Source organism: Biomphalaria glabrata, chromosome 3, assembly GCF_947242115.1.
Source record: "Biomphalaria glabrata chromosome 3, xgBioGlab47.1, whole genome shotgun sequence".
Classification (NCBI taxonomy): domain Eukaryota; kingdom Metazoa; phylum Mollusca; class Gastropoda; family Planorbidae; genus Biomphalaria; species Biomphalaria glabrata.
Window position 1 is genome coordinate 37,575,156 of NC_074713.1, and position 17,133 is coordinate 37,592,288.

The 17,133-nt window shown below is 37.8% G+C and overlaps 1 protein-coding gene across 1 annotated transcript in view; it reads right to left on the bottom strand.

The window, feature by feature from the left end:
• Positions 1–720: 720 nt before the first annotated feature.
• Positions 721–17,133, bottom strand: part of LOC106079826 (putative N-acetylated-alpha-linked acidic dipeptidase) — a 30,226-nt gene continuing 13,813 nt past the window's right edge. The window contains exons 11-19 of the mRNA XM_056024880.1: positions 15,843–15,906; positions 14,860–14,927; positions 13,119–13,231; positions 12,066–12,156; positions 11,793–11,882; positions 8,930–9,095; positions 4,966–5,047; positions 1,772–1,864; positions 721–1,132 (exon numbers count right to left, since the gene is read on the bottom strand). Of these exons, the coding sequence (XP_055880855.1) occupies positions 931–1,132; positions 1,772–1,864; positions 4,966–5,047; positions 8,930–9,095; positions 11,793–11,882; positions 12,066–12,156; positions 13,119–13,231; positions 14,860–14,927; positions 15,843–15,906 (969 nt within the window). The 3' untranslated portion in view covers positions 721–930. The remainder of the gene's footprint in view (positions 1,133–1,771; positions 1,865–4,965; positions 5,048–8,929; positions 9,096–11,792; positions 11,883–12,065; positions 12,157–13,118; positions 13,232–14,859; positions 14,928–15,842; positions 15,907–17,133) is intronic.

Genomic DNA, 17,133 nt, shown 5'->3' on the forward strand with positions numbered 1-17,133 from the left:
TTGTCTGACTGTTCACATTTTGTCCTACTGCTCGTGATTGTCTGAGTGTTCTCGAGAAATGTTCAGATTTTCAACAAATGTGACTTTGTGTGTCATTAGTGTACGAATTCATCTTGTTTTTGTAACAAGGCAGCAGGATTAAATTTAAAATTAATCTAATGTTTTTAAAAAGTTTCATTAATAAAATATTAAGTTTTTTTTATTAAAATGAATATGTTAACATAATTTCTCAGTTCATTGAATTCGTTTTTAAAAGTTTGAAAGCCAACAGCTTACATTGGGAGGGGGGGGGGGAGTTCCCACGATCAACTAAACAAGGTCAAGGACGCTAAATAGAATTTTCTTGTTGCCAACTAAGAAAACAAAATTACACTACAGACGGTAGAGATTAACAAATTTGATTCTGCAGCGCTAAAAAAGTGAAAAAATGTACCGTATTAAAAAAAACCCACACCTGATAGATACAAAAGCTAACTATTTATAGTTTTTCCCGCCATAGATGAAACTTTCTAATGGACAATAAAAGAAATGTTATTTTTGTTCTGTTGTCACAGATTAATAATAAATTACTGTAGACGTTACTAATTAATAAAGATAATAACGAGACTGTCTTTATCAAGATAGACATATATAACTAACTTTTTATTTCCATCCGATTCTTTGCTTTCGCATAAAACATAGACAACAAACAATGACGTAATATCTTCTAATATTAACACATTTTGTCTAGCCAGAAACTCTTAATGAAAACTTTATTGAAATATACAACAAGTCAGTAATGAAAACTGTATTGAAATTCTACACTCAACATAACCAATACATTTATTTACACTTTCACCAATACCATTACAAAACACAAAACACAAAATCAAAAATAACAATAATTACATAAAGAAACAAAATACAACAAAACTGAACAACTACTGCAGATTAAAGTGTTTCGGACATAAAACCAGTGACATCACGCAACGTGGCGCCAGCAGATTGGATGGTGAATAAAATAGCGGAGAAATGGCGCCTGACTTGCTCCCATCGCTCAGGGTTATGTTCTATCTTGAACAGCAGATCAACAAGGCCTGGGAAACTACTTCCGGTGTAGATGTCATACGAGTTCTCAGCAAACAGAACATGTCTGGAAGAGAAAAACGAAATGTTTCTCTGTACACCAGTCCGTGATACTATTTATAAAACAATGAAAAAAAAAAAGTATCACGTGACAGCCTTTATGGATTACGTATTTTGTATAGAAGAGATAGAAAATCACGTGGCTAAATGTTGTTTGTTTTCGATTGGTGAATGAGGTCCATTGGAATTAAAACATTATCTCATGTCATGATGTCAAAATACAGGAGCCCATAAAAATGTCAAGTCCCCCGGGCCCCCAAATCCCTAGCTACCCACTGACAAGTGCTCCTTCCTCCCCAGTGCCACTAGAGTTTGGAACGGATTGCCTGAATCAGACAGGAAGCCAATTACTTAAAAGAGACTTTAATTAACATATATGACCTGATTAACACATGGACACGTTTATTAGAGCGATGTCTTGGATTGTGTGTCTGATTTGTTCATCATGACTAACTATTCATAGTTTCGTTTCTTTTGTAGTTCACTACTATGTGCGACTGTCATGTTTTTAAAGCCCAAACCAAAAGTCCGACATATCGCTGACAGCTCTACCATTCACTCTATTCGGCATATACAATGTATTTCTAATCCATTCCGAAATTGTGCAGAAAAAAACAAAGAAAAGAGAACTCTAACCGGAACTTACTTCTTCATTGGTCTCCTCGGTAAGCCTTCTGTGCTGAGGAAAGCCCGCTCTAGCAACATGATTCTGTCATTCAAACTTCGTAGTGCGTACGGACTGAAACATTCACCAGAAAAATTGGATTAGCCGCAGAGTCTGAGCAGACGATATACTTCATTCGTTCGGAAGACGTTTATTATGCCCTAGAATAGGTTCTTCCTGGAGTTAGTGGGAAAATTGTAGACTCCCCGCCATTGGCAGCAATGGGGTTTGGGGGAGCGATTGGAGCTCCCCCAACGCGGGACAAAGCCCCGCCGCCAAACACTATTTCTAAAATTGAAAGCCAAAAAATGAATATTCTGAGGTATCTACAGTAAATTTTCCTGCTATTAAAAAGTTTTATTTCAAAAACCTAAAATGCTATTCTTACTGGCGCCAAGTTGTACTAGGATGTCATCACAACCCTTAGTATGCGTAATTCATTTTGTCGGAAAACATGTCCCGCAAACCTCATGCGACACTCTGTCACAACCTTACTAAGGGGTCGACTCCCGATTCGGCATAGGATTTCCTTGATTTAGACCCGATCTCTATAACTGACTCCTAAAATCTGTCTTAGCCATCTTTGTTGAGCCACATTTAGTGTTTTTTAATTTCGGCAGATGACTGTTCAATGCGCTTTATTAATGGAGCCCCGCCACTGGTAGAAATGTGTAACCTCTCTTGAATACGTTTTGGAATTAGGTGACTGTAGTTTGCTTTAGATTTTATATCGAAAAGGGAAGTTTTATCCTCAAAATCATCTGTTGCGGATTTTAAACTAAAAAATCTCTGGAGTTGTTGTTTTTTTTAATTCAAAACCCCATTTAGCTACGGTCTTAGCATTTGGTAACTGTAGTTTGCTTTACAATAATATTGAAGATAGAGGTTTTCCACCTCAAAACTCTCTGTAGTGGGATTTTAAACTCAAAAACCATCTGGTGGGGTTCCAAACTTTTAAGAAAAGCCATCTGTAAGAGAGGGGTTTAAACTCAAAATCCCCAATTGGCTTGGCTACGCTCAAATAATTTTAGTGTGTAATTTTCTTTTTTAATATTAAAGAGGTATTTTTTACCTTCAAACCCTGCTGAAAGGGGTTTAAACGCTCATAACATTTAAGTGCATAATTTACTTTTTTTTTTTCATATTGAAGAAGCATTTTTAGCTTCAAACCCCGCTGAATGGGGTTTTAAACTCAAAACTGAGTCGAAACCCATTTACCTACGCCATAACATTTTGAGTGCGTAATTTGCTTTTTTTTATATTGAAGAGGCATTTTTTAGCTTCAAACCCTACTGAGGAGGGGGGAGGTTAAACTCCAAACCCTCATAGAATTTTGAGTGTGTAATTTGCTTTTTTTAAATAATGAATAGGGGGTTATAAAATCAAAATCTTCCGTAACTGTGCTCTTGGAATTTGGGGATAGTCGATTGCTTTTTTTTTTTTTTGTTTTGTTTTTAGAAGAGAGGGATTTAACTGCAAAAATCCTTGGTAGGGGGTTTTAAACTCAAAACCCGCTGGTAGGGAACTCAAAACCCCCTGATAGGGGTTTTGAACTCAAACCCCCCTAGTAGGGGTTTTTAAACTCAAACCCCCAGGTAGGGGTTTTAAACTCAAAACCCCCTGAGAGGGGTTATAAACTCAAACCCCCCCTGGTAGGGGGTTTTAAACTCAAAACCCTTGGCTGCGCTGGGGCAAGTGATGATATAGTATTAAAATGTCACCCAAAATAAACAAAATCAAAGCAAAAAATCAATTACTGAATTCCGATCCCCCTGGGGAAGGGGATTTCATTTGGGGGGGGGGGGTTGAACCCCAAAAGCCCCCCCCCCGGCTACGCCCATGGTTTAAACTCTTATATTAACTCTTATTTCAAGGAATATCTGAAGACATATTGCAACTCTTTGTTCTACACTTATTAAGTAAGATTATGATTATCTGAATCGGGTCAAATCACTACGACAAATAACTTTCTTGATTGCATTGCAGAACCCCAGCCTCTCCCCGTTTTTATTCGAACAATAAAATATAGTTAAAACAAACAAAATATAACGAAATCATAAAAAAAAAACCAAAGCTTATCCAATGAGAAGAACTTCGCACGAAAAACTATGTCTCAATAAAGTAGAAGTTATTTCCCTTATTTGATATCAAGTAAAATAATAAATTACCAATAATAAATCACTAATTGGTTCATTATTTTTAATGATTCATATCTTTTCTACGCCAATTAATAATTGTGCAAAGTTTCAACTTGATCCGAGAGTGGGTGTGGGAGAAAAAAGCGGATGAACAGACAGACAGAGTTGATATAAGTTTTGTAAAAATTATGAGCTAAGAAAAGATGTGTGGATGTGTGTGTGTTTAATAACTTTATAATTTTCATTCAATAAAAAGCTGAAATGAATTAATATGAATGAAAATGTTTGTCTGTAGGAGAGAGTTATTTTTACAATTTACAATACACACACTTATCTGGTACTGGACACTGGGCAGAGGTCAAGGGTACTTGGCAATGGATATTGTGTTTTGTGTACTAAATAATGAACTAAAAAAAACGTTTGGAAATACTGGAAAGAAATGTAAGTCAGCTTTCAAAACTCTCCAATGGGCTTGGGGTTGGAGTAATCTGAAATGAAATCTCTACACAAGAGTTCATAATGGAGACATGAGAAAATCACAAGCAGAAACGTGAAACAAAAATGTATTAATGTATTAGTTCACTGTCAACTCAGGTTTCATGACCTAATTAAATGTATTAGTTTACTGTCCACTCAGGTTTTATGACCTAATTTAATGCATTAGTTTACTGTCCACTCAGGTTTTATGACCTAATTTAATGCATTAGTTTACTGTCAACTCAGGTTTTATGACCTAATTTAATGTATTAGTTTACTGTCCACTCAGGTTTTATGACCTAATTAAATGTATTAGTTTACTGTCCACTCAGGTTTTATGACCTAATTTAATGCATTAGTTTACTGTCAACTCAAGTTTCATGACCTAATTTAATGCATTAGTTTACTGTCAACTCAGGTTTCATGACCTAATTTAATGTATTAGTTTACTCTCCACTCAGGTTTTATGACCTAATTTAATGTATTAGTTTACTGTCCACTCAGGTTTTATGACCTACTTTAATGTATTAGTTTACTGTCCACTCAGGTTTTATGACCTACTTTGTTGTATCTACTTTCAGCAGCTGAGTCTCGAACTCCAGCGCATCTCTTGTGAAGTTTTCCACCACATCTTTCAAGAGATCTAAAGAGACAGACGAACAAGTTAGCATCATTGTTTTAAAACATAGAGACGACGTGTTCAATACATTGAAACATTGACTTCAAGAAGTTACACAAGAGAAGGTTTAAATTGACTAAAGACTTTGATTTCATACAGTAAGGAAACTGTGTCCATGATTTGTAGGATATATTTAGTAATTTGTAATCTGCTAAATTTGGAGGAGCTTCAAAGCTCCGTTTTGCAAAAGCCTGCAAAGTTTAAGGGCTGGCAATAACCATAGCGAGGATGAATGTATTTGGACTACACGATCCAAGGTCACCAACCATATTATCGATAAGTCCTTGCAGGTAGTACATGCATTCAACTATTTCAGTTTCACAACTCAAGACGACCTTTCCCTAGAACAAGAGATTTTTTAAAAAGACGTTTGAAAGGGCAGCTTCGTTAGACCCAAGTTTGTACGTCTGGGGTAACGAAACCCTACCACGAAAACGAAGATGGAGGTCTTCAAGTGATGTCCTAAGTACCCTACTAGACTAATACTTCCTAATTTTTAAGCTCAGGGTCCTGTTTTAGATTCACACGAGTAGGTTCACACTAGACATAGCTCTTATGATAGTTTATGTTGTTTGTTAGTCTCTCAGTGTGTAAAGAGGATTATTACAGAAGCACGGTAAACTGCTATAAGCGAATCAATTATCTTGGATTATGTGGCTTTAATGCACAGTTAAGTCTGTAAAGGTCTTTATGAACGGTAAGGCGAGACGAATCAAGTTTACGGCACTTACTGACATTTAATGTGACCCATTTAGGCACCGGCCAGTCCGTCCGTGACTGTTTATACATTTATATTTCTTTTTTTTTTACACAACAAATTGAGGAATTACAACCAGAGTTAGTTCTGTAACTAATTGTACGAATATTTTTTTTTTGTTATAGTCTTTTCTCAACGTTTCTGTTGTACAGTTGTACTTACTGGGAAGTATTGATCTGGTTACACTCGTGCAAACTGTGGAACTATCTAGCTAGTTGTCATCCTTGTGACTGTTGTCAAATTACAGTCAGTCAGGAAGCAGCACCGACCTGCTCTTACAATTGTTTATTTTCAGACAAAAAAATTCTTGTTCACAAATTATGTGGACTCAAATAATGTGAAAGTTTAGCATTAAATTTTTTTAAGAATAGAAATACACCTTCTAGCACTCATATAATTCCCACAGAAGAACTGATGGGAATTTCTCTTTCAGGTCTTCAACCAAAATCATGGTCTACAATGCCTGCGTTCTGAGTTCTGAGCACACTTCTTTATGGTAGTGAGAGCTGGGCAACTTACATGCGTCAAGATTATAGATTAAATAGCTTCCACTTACGCTGCCTGCGACGCATAATGTGCATCTCCTGGTGGAATCATGTCTCAATCAGAACGTTTGGAAACTAACAAAATATGCACAGATTCTATGCTCTTCTGACATAGTGAAGACTACGCTGGCTCGGTCATGTCACCCTCATGTCAGATGGAAGAATCCCTAAAGACATCATATACGCTGAGTTTGCAGAGGGAGTCAGACCCAAGGGCCGCCCAAGACTAACCTACAGAGATATCTGCAAGCGAGACATAAGAACTACAGGCATCATCGAAAGTATGTGGGGGGGGGGGGAGATAGCCCAAAACCGATTGGTATGAAGTGTAACAATGTCTGGCTTTTTCCTAATAATTAGATATTAGCCATCAATCTGTTTTATTTCTTCATATCTTCTGGATTTATTGGACAGACTGACAGACAGACAACACTGTCACAGACAGACTGATGGACAGACAGACAGCAAGCACTGTTACAGACTGACTGACAAACAGACAACATTGTCACAGACTGACTGACAGACAGACAACACTGTCACTGCAAATAAGATGACAACTTTTTTTTATAGCCTACATCTTGAGCAGGTGTTTTTTTTTCAAGGATATTTAAAAGAAACAAGTTACTCAAAAAGACCAAGATCTGCTGCTAGCGTTTATTTTGTATTTCGAGGCGTACCATTAAAGTTGAAAAAGGCGTTTTGATAATCAGCGTACAGGAGACAAAATGCTAATCATGTACTTGTGAGAACAGATTCTAGATCTAGTTTTAAGCGTTTTGCTTTGCCTTTTTTTTTGTTTTGTATCATTTGTAAGCTTTGGTCCTTCTTTTTGTCTTCCAGTGCTTGAGCTTGTGCCTGGTAACCCGGGCTGAGGGCCAGATTCTCAGCACGTTTGTCACAGCAAGAAGTTGTTAACTCCAATGGAACAGACCTTCTACACTTCGTTATGCAGTTCGGGCAGAGATTCTGAGAGACAGATTTGTGGCGGGAAATATCCTAAGGTCATCATTGTCTAACATTTGCAGCTTTTTTGTGTGTTTAAACTGAAATTTAAAAGTAAGGTAACGCTACTGTTTCAATTGAGAGAGAAATTTTTTGCAGAATACATGCTTAGTCATCTCTGTGTAGAAGAGCATTGATGCTGTGCATATTGGCCCGTTTCAGAACGTCCTGGTTGGAGACATGATCCCTCCAGGAGATGCACATTATGCGTCGCAGGCAGCGTAAGTGGAAGCTATTTAATCTGTGTTCTTGACGCATGTAAGTTGCCCAGCTCTCAAAGCCATAAAGAAGTGTGCTCAGAACGCCATTGAGAGTTTTGCCATTGCTGCAGAAGCTTTTCCTATTCTTTTTGTCAGCTCAGTGTCTAAATCTAGGTTTCAGGCTATTGTTGTTCCCAAATATGTGAATTTCTGCACCACAGTAAGTGTGTGATTTCCAATATGTATCGCTGGTATTTCTGCGGCGTATCTTGATTAGAGAAATGCTGTTGGCAGATGAAGCGGCATTGTGAATTGCAGAGGCTTGTGAATGCTCTGGTAGCTGCTTGTCAAGAGTTTAGCCTTACAATAAACCTCTCCAAGATGTCGCAGAAATACCAGCGATACATATTGGAAATCACACACATACATATAGTAATGTCTCACATATAATGTAATAATGCCTCAGATAAGCATGTAGTAATGCCTCAGATATACATATAGTAATACCTCAGATATACATGTAGTAATGCCTCAGATATACATGTAGTAATGCCTCAGATATACATCTAGTAATACCTCAGATATACATGTAATAATGCCTTAGATTTATCGTAGGCTACAAATACTTTTCATAATTTTCCAATTGTTGGATTAACATCATCCAGAAATGGACGGATCTCCCTCTGATGGTAAAGATTGCAAGCAGGTTTCTGGTTACTTTTGATAACTATATCTCTTCTACTCTCTCTCTTTCTTCCTCTCATTTTACCTAATTGTCTCTCTACCTCTTTCTTTCGCTCTATTTCTATCACTCTCTTTTTCTCAATCTCTTTCTTTCTTTTCTTTTTCGGTCTTATTTCTCTCTTCTCGCACTGTCTCTCTAGGTATTAATGTAGGCTGACTATAAAGTACATCAGGTCCTATAACTAGCAACAGGCCAGTGCAACTACAAAAGACTTAGTACATTAATTCCCCTATGAAGAGTTCTCCTTTTGTAATGACCGTGGAGAGATAACGACATAAAGCAAAGTGAAATACAAGTAGACTGTTCATTTTGTGTGTATGAGGTAGGGCGATAGGTGGCTTAGAATTTCGATTGGTGCGTCCATTGTTCTAATGAATTTTCATTTTATATACAATTTTTATAAGATTATAAAATGAAAATTTAGTGTAAATATACATTTTTTTTAAATAAAAGGGATATTTTTAAAAGACTTACTTTAGTATAAAATAATGTTTGACAATTAACTTTTTTAGATTACAATATTGTTTAAATCTGGCATGTCTATGTTATCTGACCATTCAGCAGTTACTGTGATTCGAAATGAAGAAACATCCTTACCGTACGTGGCTACCTTCTCTTTCAGCTGTAGGCCGTAGTCGATGTGGAGGTTCTGTCTGAGTTTTTCTAAGCCATCGGCGTAGTTTCTGACACTGAAAGGCAGCACCAACGAGTCTGACAATGACCTGGTCATCTCGCTGACCACTCTGGCTAGTGCTGCGTGAAACTGAGAAAACAAATCAGTGCCGTCTTTGGATCGAATGAAGTCACCAACATTTTTACAAAACTTTTACTAACTCTGTCTGTCTGTCTAGTAAAAAAGTTTGTACACACAATCTCGGATCGAGCTGAAATTTTGCAAAATATTTCTTTTACCTGACAACATAATAATAATAATAATAATAATCTTTATTATCCGTAAGGAAATTTGTCTTACAATTTGTGCATTACACCAAACAAAAAACATTATAACTATAAGAAACCAAAGTGTACATTCACACCAGACTCACTCATAATTTACACGTGACAAAGTTTATACCAGATTGTTCTTATTTAATGATTTGATTGCCAGGGGAACAAAAGAGTGTTTGTGTCTGTTTGTCTTTGCTATCGGTGTCTTGTATCTCTTTTGTAATGGTAAAATCACAAAATCCTGACACAAAGGGTGATTCTTTATTTCGAGGATCTTGTTAGCCTTTTTATAGATGTTTGTCTCAAACAACTGCCCAAATGGGGTTTGTTTTTTGCCAATGATTTTGCCAGCAGCATTTAGGATTCTATAAAGTTTATTTTTATTTTTAATGCTAGATTGCCATACCAGGCAATGATATTGAAACTTAAAATAGTGCAGATGTGAGCGTGATAAAACATGATTTGATTTGATTTTTGATTTTAGGCACATCGGCACAATTTAGGCCATGTCGTGCCTGCATTCCCTTAAGGACTACTATCTCTCTAAACAACAAGGGCCAGATTCTATACAGTCATATCATTAAAATCAAGGTCTATTCGCAGTTAAAATAGTAAAGGTAGTAAAAATTTAATTATTCGGTAAAAATCTAATGTAAATGGTACATGATCACAAATTCATAAATCAGATCTTCGTAGATAGCCCCACTTCCCGGATAAAGCCCAGTACCTTCCCAGGGTCGACATTATCAAATAGTGTTTTTAAAGATAAAACATAGCCAAGGCCTTTTCGCTAACATTAAACGAGGACAGTTTTCTTAGTAATCATAATCTTTGCTGCCCTTTTTTGCTGATATAATCATTATTTGCAGTAAAATTTAGTTTATTGTCTAGGATAGTACCAAGGTATTTAAAGGTTTGCACAATTTCAATAGTCTCTCCAGCTACAGAAACAATATCATTTTCCTTCTTGTCCATACGAAAATCGATTATCATTTCTTTAAATAAGAATCAATTTTAAAAAATAACCAATTAGTTAATTAACTATTGGTAATTAATTATTGTGTTTGAACAAGGGAAAGAATTGTACTTGACAGACTTGGTGGTAGAAGTTGAATTAGTCGGAAAATTAGTCCCCAGATTGTGAATTTTTTTCATGCATTTAAAAAACAATAATGTAAACATTCACCAAGATACCCCTTTCTTCCCTCCCCTTTTACAAGTGGTCCAGACAAGTGATGGGATCATAGCGCATTGGGAAAGATAGAAGCTAAATAAATACGATTGGTAAGAATAGTTCTAATGGCACAGATTCAGCGATACACATAGTGTTTTAGTTTTGCTTTTTTTTTTTTAAAACAGTGGTCAGCATGTCATAATGGGCCCAATTGAAAGGGTGATCCTGATCCAAATCTCATTTGTGATGCGGTCTTTGTATGTGATACCTGGGATTTTTCTATAGTATCTCAATTTCATGACTAAGATCCTGCTCTCTAGTTCTGCAGTCAGTGTCCAAGACTTGCAAGCAGATAAAAGTGGCCATAATCAAGGAGCGCATCAGTCTGATTTTAGTCTCGAGGGTTCTGCCTTTGTCTTTCCAAATAGTATTTAGTTTTGAAAGTGGGGCTGGGTGGCTGCTTGGTTAAGCGCTTGTCTCTTAACCTGGGATCTTGGGTTCGAATCTCGGTAAAGACTGGGATTTTAAACTTCGGGATTTTTGGGGCGCCCCTGAGTCTACCCAACTGTAATGGGTACCTGACTTTAGTTGGGGAAAAAATAAAAGAGGTTGGTCGTTGTGATTTGCTTACCATATGCTGCGCATCACCAAGTCATCAAATGGATACAACTACACTTAATTAGTATTTTTACATTTCTCTTGTTTAATATTATGCTTGTTATTTATATTTGACTTTTCCATTCTCGCCTAACCCTGTCCTCCCTTAGAGACGATATTACTACCTAGATTAAAAAGTAGGATAAATACAGAGTTAACGCCATTCTTTTTTAGTGCATGATCCCAGAGAAGAAAACTCAGGAGCCGATGACCTTCACATCGTCTCAGACATTTGTTAGGATCCAACAGCTGCGTGGAGAGGGGGAACGCTGAGCAAACAACGTTACGGCTATGGCTGATGCCCGGCTTTGGCTGATGGGAGACCAATCGTTATAGCAGGCATCAACACAGAAGCGACGTCACAGCCTGTGGGCAGTGGAGACCAATAGCTTGTTGCCAAGCCTTACAGTCCTGTGACGTTGCAACGAGCTATTGGTCTAAACTGCCCACAGCTTGCGATGTTGCAGGTCAGTGTTCAGGCCTTCTAGAACGATTGGCCTCGGCTGAACTACGGACACGGCTGATTCATCTCATTCCCGACATGAGCCAAAGTCGTTATATAACTAAAGACGTCAACAACTAATTTTATCTTGTCACCAACGTTTACAAGAATCTTCGTTCCAATGACTATCAAGCGATCAATTCTAAAAACTTTTGACCATTAAGTGCATCCATACTAACCTGGAAGTCACGGTCAAAGTGAGGCTGTATGGAGTCAAACCTCTCGTACTCAGTGTGATAAAGAGGCGGGTAGGAGATGTTGTAAATGTCCTACAGATAGACACAGACAGATTTATAGGACAATATATCATTCCAAGTTTATAGTCGATAGTGATTAGTGTTTACACCTATGGTGAGGGTACTATTAAGTTTACTAAAATAAATATTTTGAATTCTACGTTGCTATTGCTGGTAAGGAATTCAAGTTTTATTGATTGATGTATGTTTACATACCGTGCTGTAAGTGTATGTCAAATCCACGGACGTAATTCCAGCGATCTGTAGTAGCGCGACGTAGTCACTTCCGGAACCAAGGGATGAAATTCTGAACGTTGAATTAGGAGAACAAAGTGAGGTCTTACTTACATACACATCATAAATACTTACATACATACACATCATAAATACTTACATACATACAGATCATAAATACGTACATACATACACATCATAAATACGTACATACATACAGATCATAAATACTTACATACAAACACATCATACATACTTACCTTAATGCATAAACATACATTAGAGACATACACACAATGCACTCCTAGGACTGTCTAACACACACATTTACTCAACTTCAACACAAACACCTGATTGACGTTCAAAGAGAATAATGGCGGCTGGTCACGTGATCCTTTGCCAAAGCAGACATTATGGGTGATGGTGGGCAATGTTGAGCGGTGTATCAGAAATGGCTACTTTCTATTAAATGCTCCGATCCACATGTCAGTGGCGTAGCAAGATACCCGTTGGCCCGGGTTCAAGACTATGACTGTGGTCCCTTCCCAAGTTGTAGGTGTATGTACTATTACAATCGTTCACAAGAAATAGTGTCATGACACTAAATGTAGTAGGCACTACTTCTAAGTAATAGTGACATGTTTTTAGACATGCGTCCTGACACTAAATGTAGTAGGCATTACTTCTAAGTAATAGTGACTTGTTTCTAGACATGCGTCCTGACACTAAATGTAGTAGGCACTACTTCTAAGTAATAGTGACATGTTTTTAGACTTGCGTCTTCTCAAAAGTAATACACGACTTTCTTTCAATGCCCCATGCGTTCTCAAGTGTGTGTCTGGGGATGAGCTTTTCCCAACGTTTGCGTTCAAGTTAACTTCGTGTCTGGAGCTACAGCCCAATTCACACCCCTATCAACACCAAGTGATCTCCCATTAGTTAATCGGCCCCTTCTGCTACGGCACTACCCTCAGTGGATATAGTTAGGTGAAATTTACTTCATTTCGATAAGTAGCTAATGACCAAAGGACTAACCGTGGTACAGGATTCCTCTGAAACAGGTCATCAGAGTACGGGGTAACATTGAGCCAAGTGTCGTAGACAGTCGTTCTACCAGCCTGCACCTCTAATGGGTTTGGGTTCGGGACCTTATTAATAAAACCAAAGAATGATAATTATTTATAGGGAAAGTCAATAATTCCGAAATATTTTCTACGGATCTTCATTGACTCAACCATTCACTTTACTTTCTCTTTTCAATTCTACCGAGCAGACGTCGCGGGGAGATGTGGCAGACGATCTGTTGTTAGCGAAGCAGAACGTTTTGGCGCCGCCGTTTTGGCGCGAAGGTCGTTTTGGCGCGATCCGTTTTGGCGACGGGACGTTTTGGCGCGAAATACGTTATGTACGTTTATTGTATTATTTCTTTTAAAAGAATTATTCATATCTATGTTTTGCTCGAGTGTTTGTGTTAAGACATATTTTTCACGTACTAAATGTAAATGTGTGTTTGTTTTTCAGATCATTTTCTTTAATAAACATTTTGGCTTGTGTATGTGTGTTTATTAAGAGGCACACTTTTATTTTCAAAAAAAGTTTTTTAAGATATTACTTTAAAATTAAAAACAAAATGAAACGATGATAGACTAAAAAATTGGTGCAATTATTTGTTTACATTAACATTGGTTTATTTAATGACTGTATGGTATCTCCAGCTATACATACCAAACACTTGCTAATAATAAGTAAAAATATAATACATGTACCATGTTTCTCAAAATACTTTATTAAGTATACATGGACACCATGGTTATTTGCCTAAGTCGCTGGAATTCAAGGGTTCATTAAAAAAAAAACTACGTGCTTATTAAATTATCGTCAAATGATATCTCGCGCCAAAACGTCCCCTCGCCAAAACGGCTCGCGCCAAAACGTCCCCTAGCCAAAACGGCGGGGCCAAAACGGCGGCGCCAAAACGTCACGTACCGGTTGTTCGATGGAATGTGACTCATGAAATAAAATATTGATTTCATTAAGCTTTTTGTTTCTCCCTGAAAGTGTGAGTGATTGTAGCTTTAAAACATTTCTCAATAGACGGACATTCTTATGTCCGTCTTAGATCAGTCTTAGGTCAGTCTACAATACTCTACATCGATTTGAAGACGCTCAAATGGCAAACTATTTTAATTTGGAGGCTAATGAGCGACAATGGTGATGTGTGGCTAGCACAACTAGTCGTGGAGACTTGCTCTAATTGAGACTTAATTACAGAGGCAAATTTACGTCAGCTGCCAAGGGGCTCTTCCTCAAAAAAGTGGAAAGGGGGGGGGGGCTTCTACAAACTATGCACACAACTAATAATTTTAATCTGTATATAAAGTCTATAAAAGTAAATGAGATCAAATTTTACGTGTCTCTAAAAGGTTCTAACTCTAGAATTAACTAAGTACATTTTTATTAAGGTCTTCCAAAGATGATAAGAACCTCCATAAAAACATGCTCAGGGCGTATACTACATTAAATCCGGACCAGCTATTTTGGAATGTAATAAAAATTCTCCACCTCCCAACAAAGTATAACTACTGTTGTTTATATATGTATATATTGACTTTCTATATAAACATCAGCACGCATGTACCCATTCTATTACTAGCAACTAAAAAGAAATTGTGCTCCAGTATTGGAAATATGTGTGGAGTTTTTGCTGGGGGTTTCTTCTAACCCTGTCAAGGATTCAAGTCTTATTTATTGATCTTTTCATGTCTTCTAGGTTTACCTTTAGGCTGGCTTGATAGATGACATTGTGGAACAGGGGGGTAGAGGCCACTTTCAGGGTGTGATTACCTGACAAAGTAAAAGAGAAGAGGTCAAGTGGGTCAGTGAGATCTACATGGCAATAAAGTAAAATGGTAGACATCAATAGGGCTGACGTGGACAAGAAGACAGGCTGTTTCTTGTTTAGCCTAACAGAGGTGCATAGTTTTACCGTGCTGTGGGGACTTAAGTTTTCCTTGCTAGCTCTCCACAGAAGAAAACAAGAAACAACTATTAATGAGATTAGTATCGAAAAAAATTAATAATTAGGGTTAAGGTGAACGTTTTCTTAATGGCCAGAAGAGTTTCTTCCTTTTATTTCGTTGATATGTTGTATTGTGGGTAGGGATAGTGGAGGGTACTTGAAAGGTGAACGGACTCAGAGCTCTCAACTGCTCCAGGACCAAAGCCGTCAGAATAATATCAAGAGATATGCAATTTTACTTATCCAGCGTTTCTTCGGACGATCCTGTCTGATTGTTTCTTGAACAAGAACCTGAAGGATAACCCTGCAATGGTATCGATTCTAACGGTGTGTTATTACCAGTGTATCGATTCCAATCGTGTGTTCGTGCCAGTACATCAATTCTATTGGTGTGCTTTTGTAAGGGTATCGATTCTACCAATGTGATTTGCCAGGGTATCATTTCCAACAATGTGTTTAAGCCATCTCTGCATTTCTCATTATAGGAGTTAAGGGGATCCTTTTGTTTGTCAAATATATAAACCTGAAACTTCGAATGCTGTTTACCAAGCAATCTTATAAGAACTGATCTCAATTCTTTGAGCAATCAGTGTACACAATAATTGAGCCACCATTATCCAAGTACGAACAGTGCTCGTGATATGAGACACAAAAGAGTTCATTTAATGTTATTGACATAGATTTACGGGTGGGGTTGAGGAGGTAATTCTCTTCAAGACATTGTGTTTTGTGATTCCTACCTGAGACCGCAGAGTCAACGTTGATATAGCCAACAACCCGCTCACGTAACGTCGCCACGTAGTTCTGTGTTCGATAGATTCAAATTACAAACACGGTTAGAACATTGATCCATAACGGACAAATACACACATTGAACCTAATAAAATAGTTAGAAAAATAAAAAGATAAAGGCACATTTCTTGTTCCAAATGCCGGGACAAAGTCTTATAAATGCTCTTTCTCCCCTAGTGCTATTAGAGCATTGAACAGGTTGCCAGGAAAACCAGTGACTTAGTAGACTAAGAGTTTCTATTATGTCCTTTACATGACTTATATATAAAATAGAAGTGGAGTCTTTGGTCTTTGTGTGTGTAGTCAGCTTCGGATGGCTGCCTGGTCGTTTCGGTATGCGTGCTGGACTGTCGTTCGGACTTGTCGATGGTCCCAGGTTCATACCCTGCCCGCTGACATCCCCATCTTCCTGAGGGAGGTTTGGACTAGGAAGTAAATTTTCAACTCTGAAGGAACATCCAAAACATGTCAAACCTTTTTACAAAAGCAAACATTTAACACAAATTACACAGGCCAGTGCTAGACGAGCGGTCTACCACTTTGAGTGACGACATGGCTACGTATCGGAAAAATCTGTGTAGTTGTACTCAGGCCAGTCTCGTCGGATATGGTCATGTGACATCCGAAAGGTTCGAGCGATGTTCCTTCGGTGCCACAATCAAGATGGCGTAATTAAGTACGGCTCAGTGCAGTGCGTTTATGTAAGGCGTTTTACAACGGTTCGGTTCCGAGTAGAGTCAAAACATTTCGTGAGTAGGCCTACAGACAAAGTCGCGATCTATGTCATTCTACGATCTATTCCAACACAACGATCCCGTTGTGTGAAGTCAGTCCTGAACCGCTGAACCCAGTGCAAGTCCAGGACGAGGCGGAGAGGCCAGTTCAGCGGTGCTAGAGCTTATACAGCGGTGCTAGAGCTTATACAGCGGTACTAGAGCTTATACAGCGGTGCTAGAGCTTATACAGCGGTACGGTTATCAACGGTGAAGCATTTCTACAGTGTCACGTGTTGCCAACTATACACTATTGGCTGTGATTTAATGGACATTCAAGTGTTACGTTATTTTGGAGAACTGAGTTGTCAAATTCTTGGAGTTGGTAGCGTCGCGTAGTGCAGTTTGCAGAGAGCCTGGATAGTGAGAATCGTTATAATATTTTAAAAATTTAAACACATACAAAATATAACAAATTTGATCAGAGAAATGATTTGTACAGAAACTTTGTACATTTATATTGGTC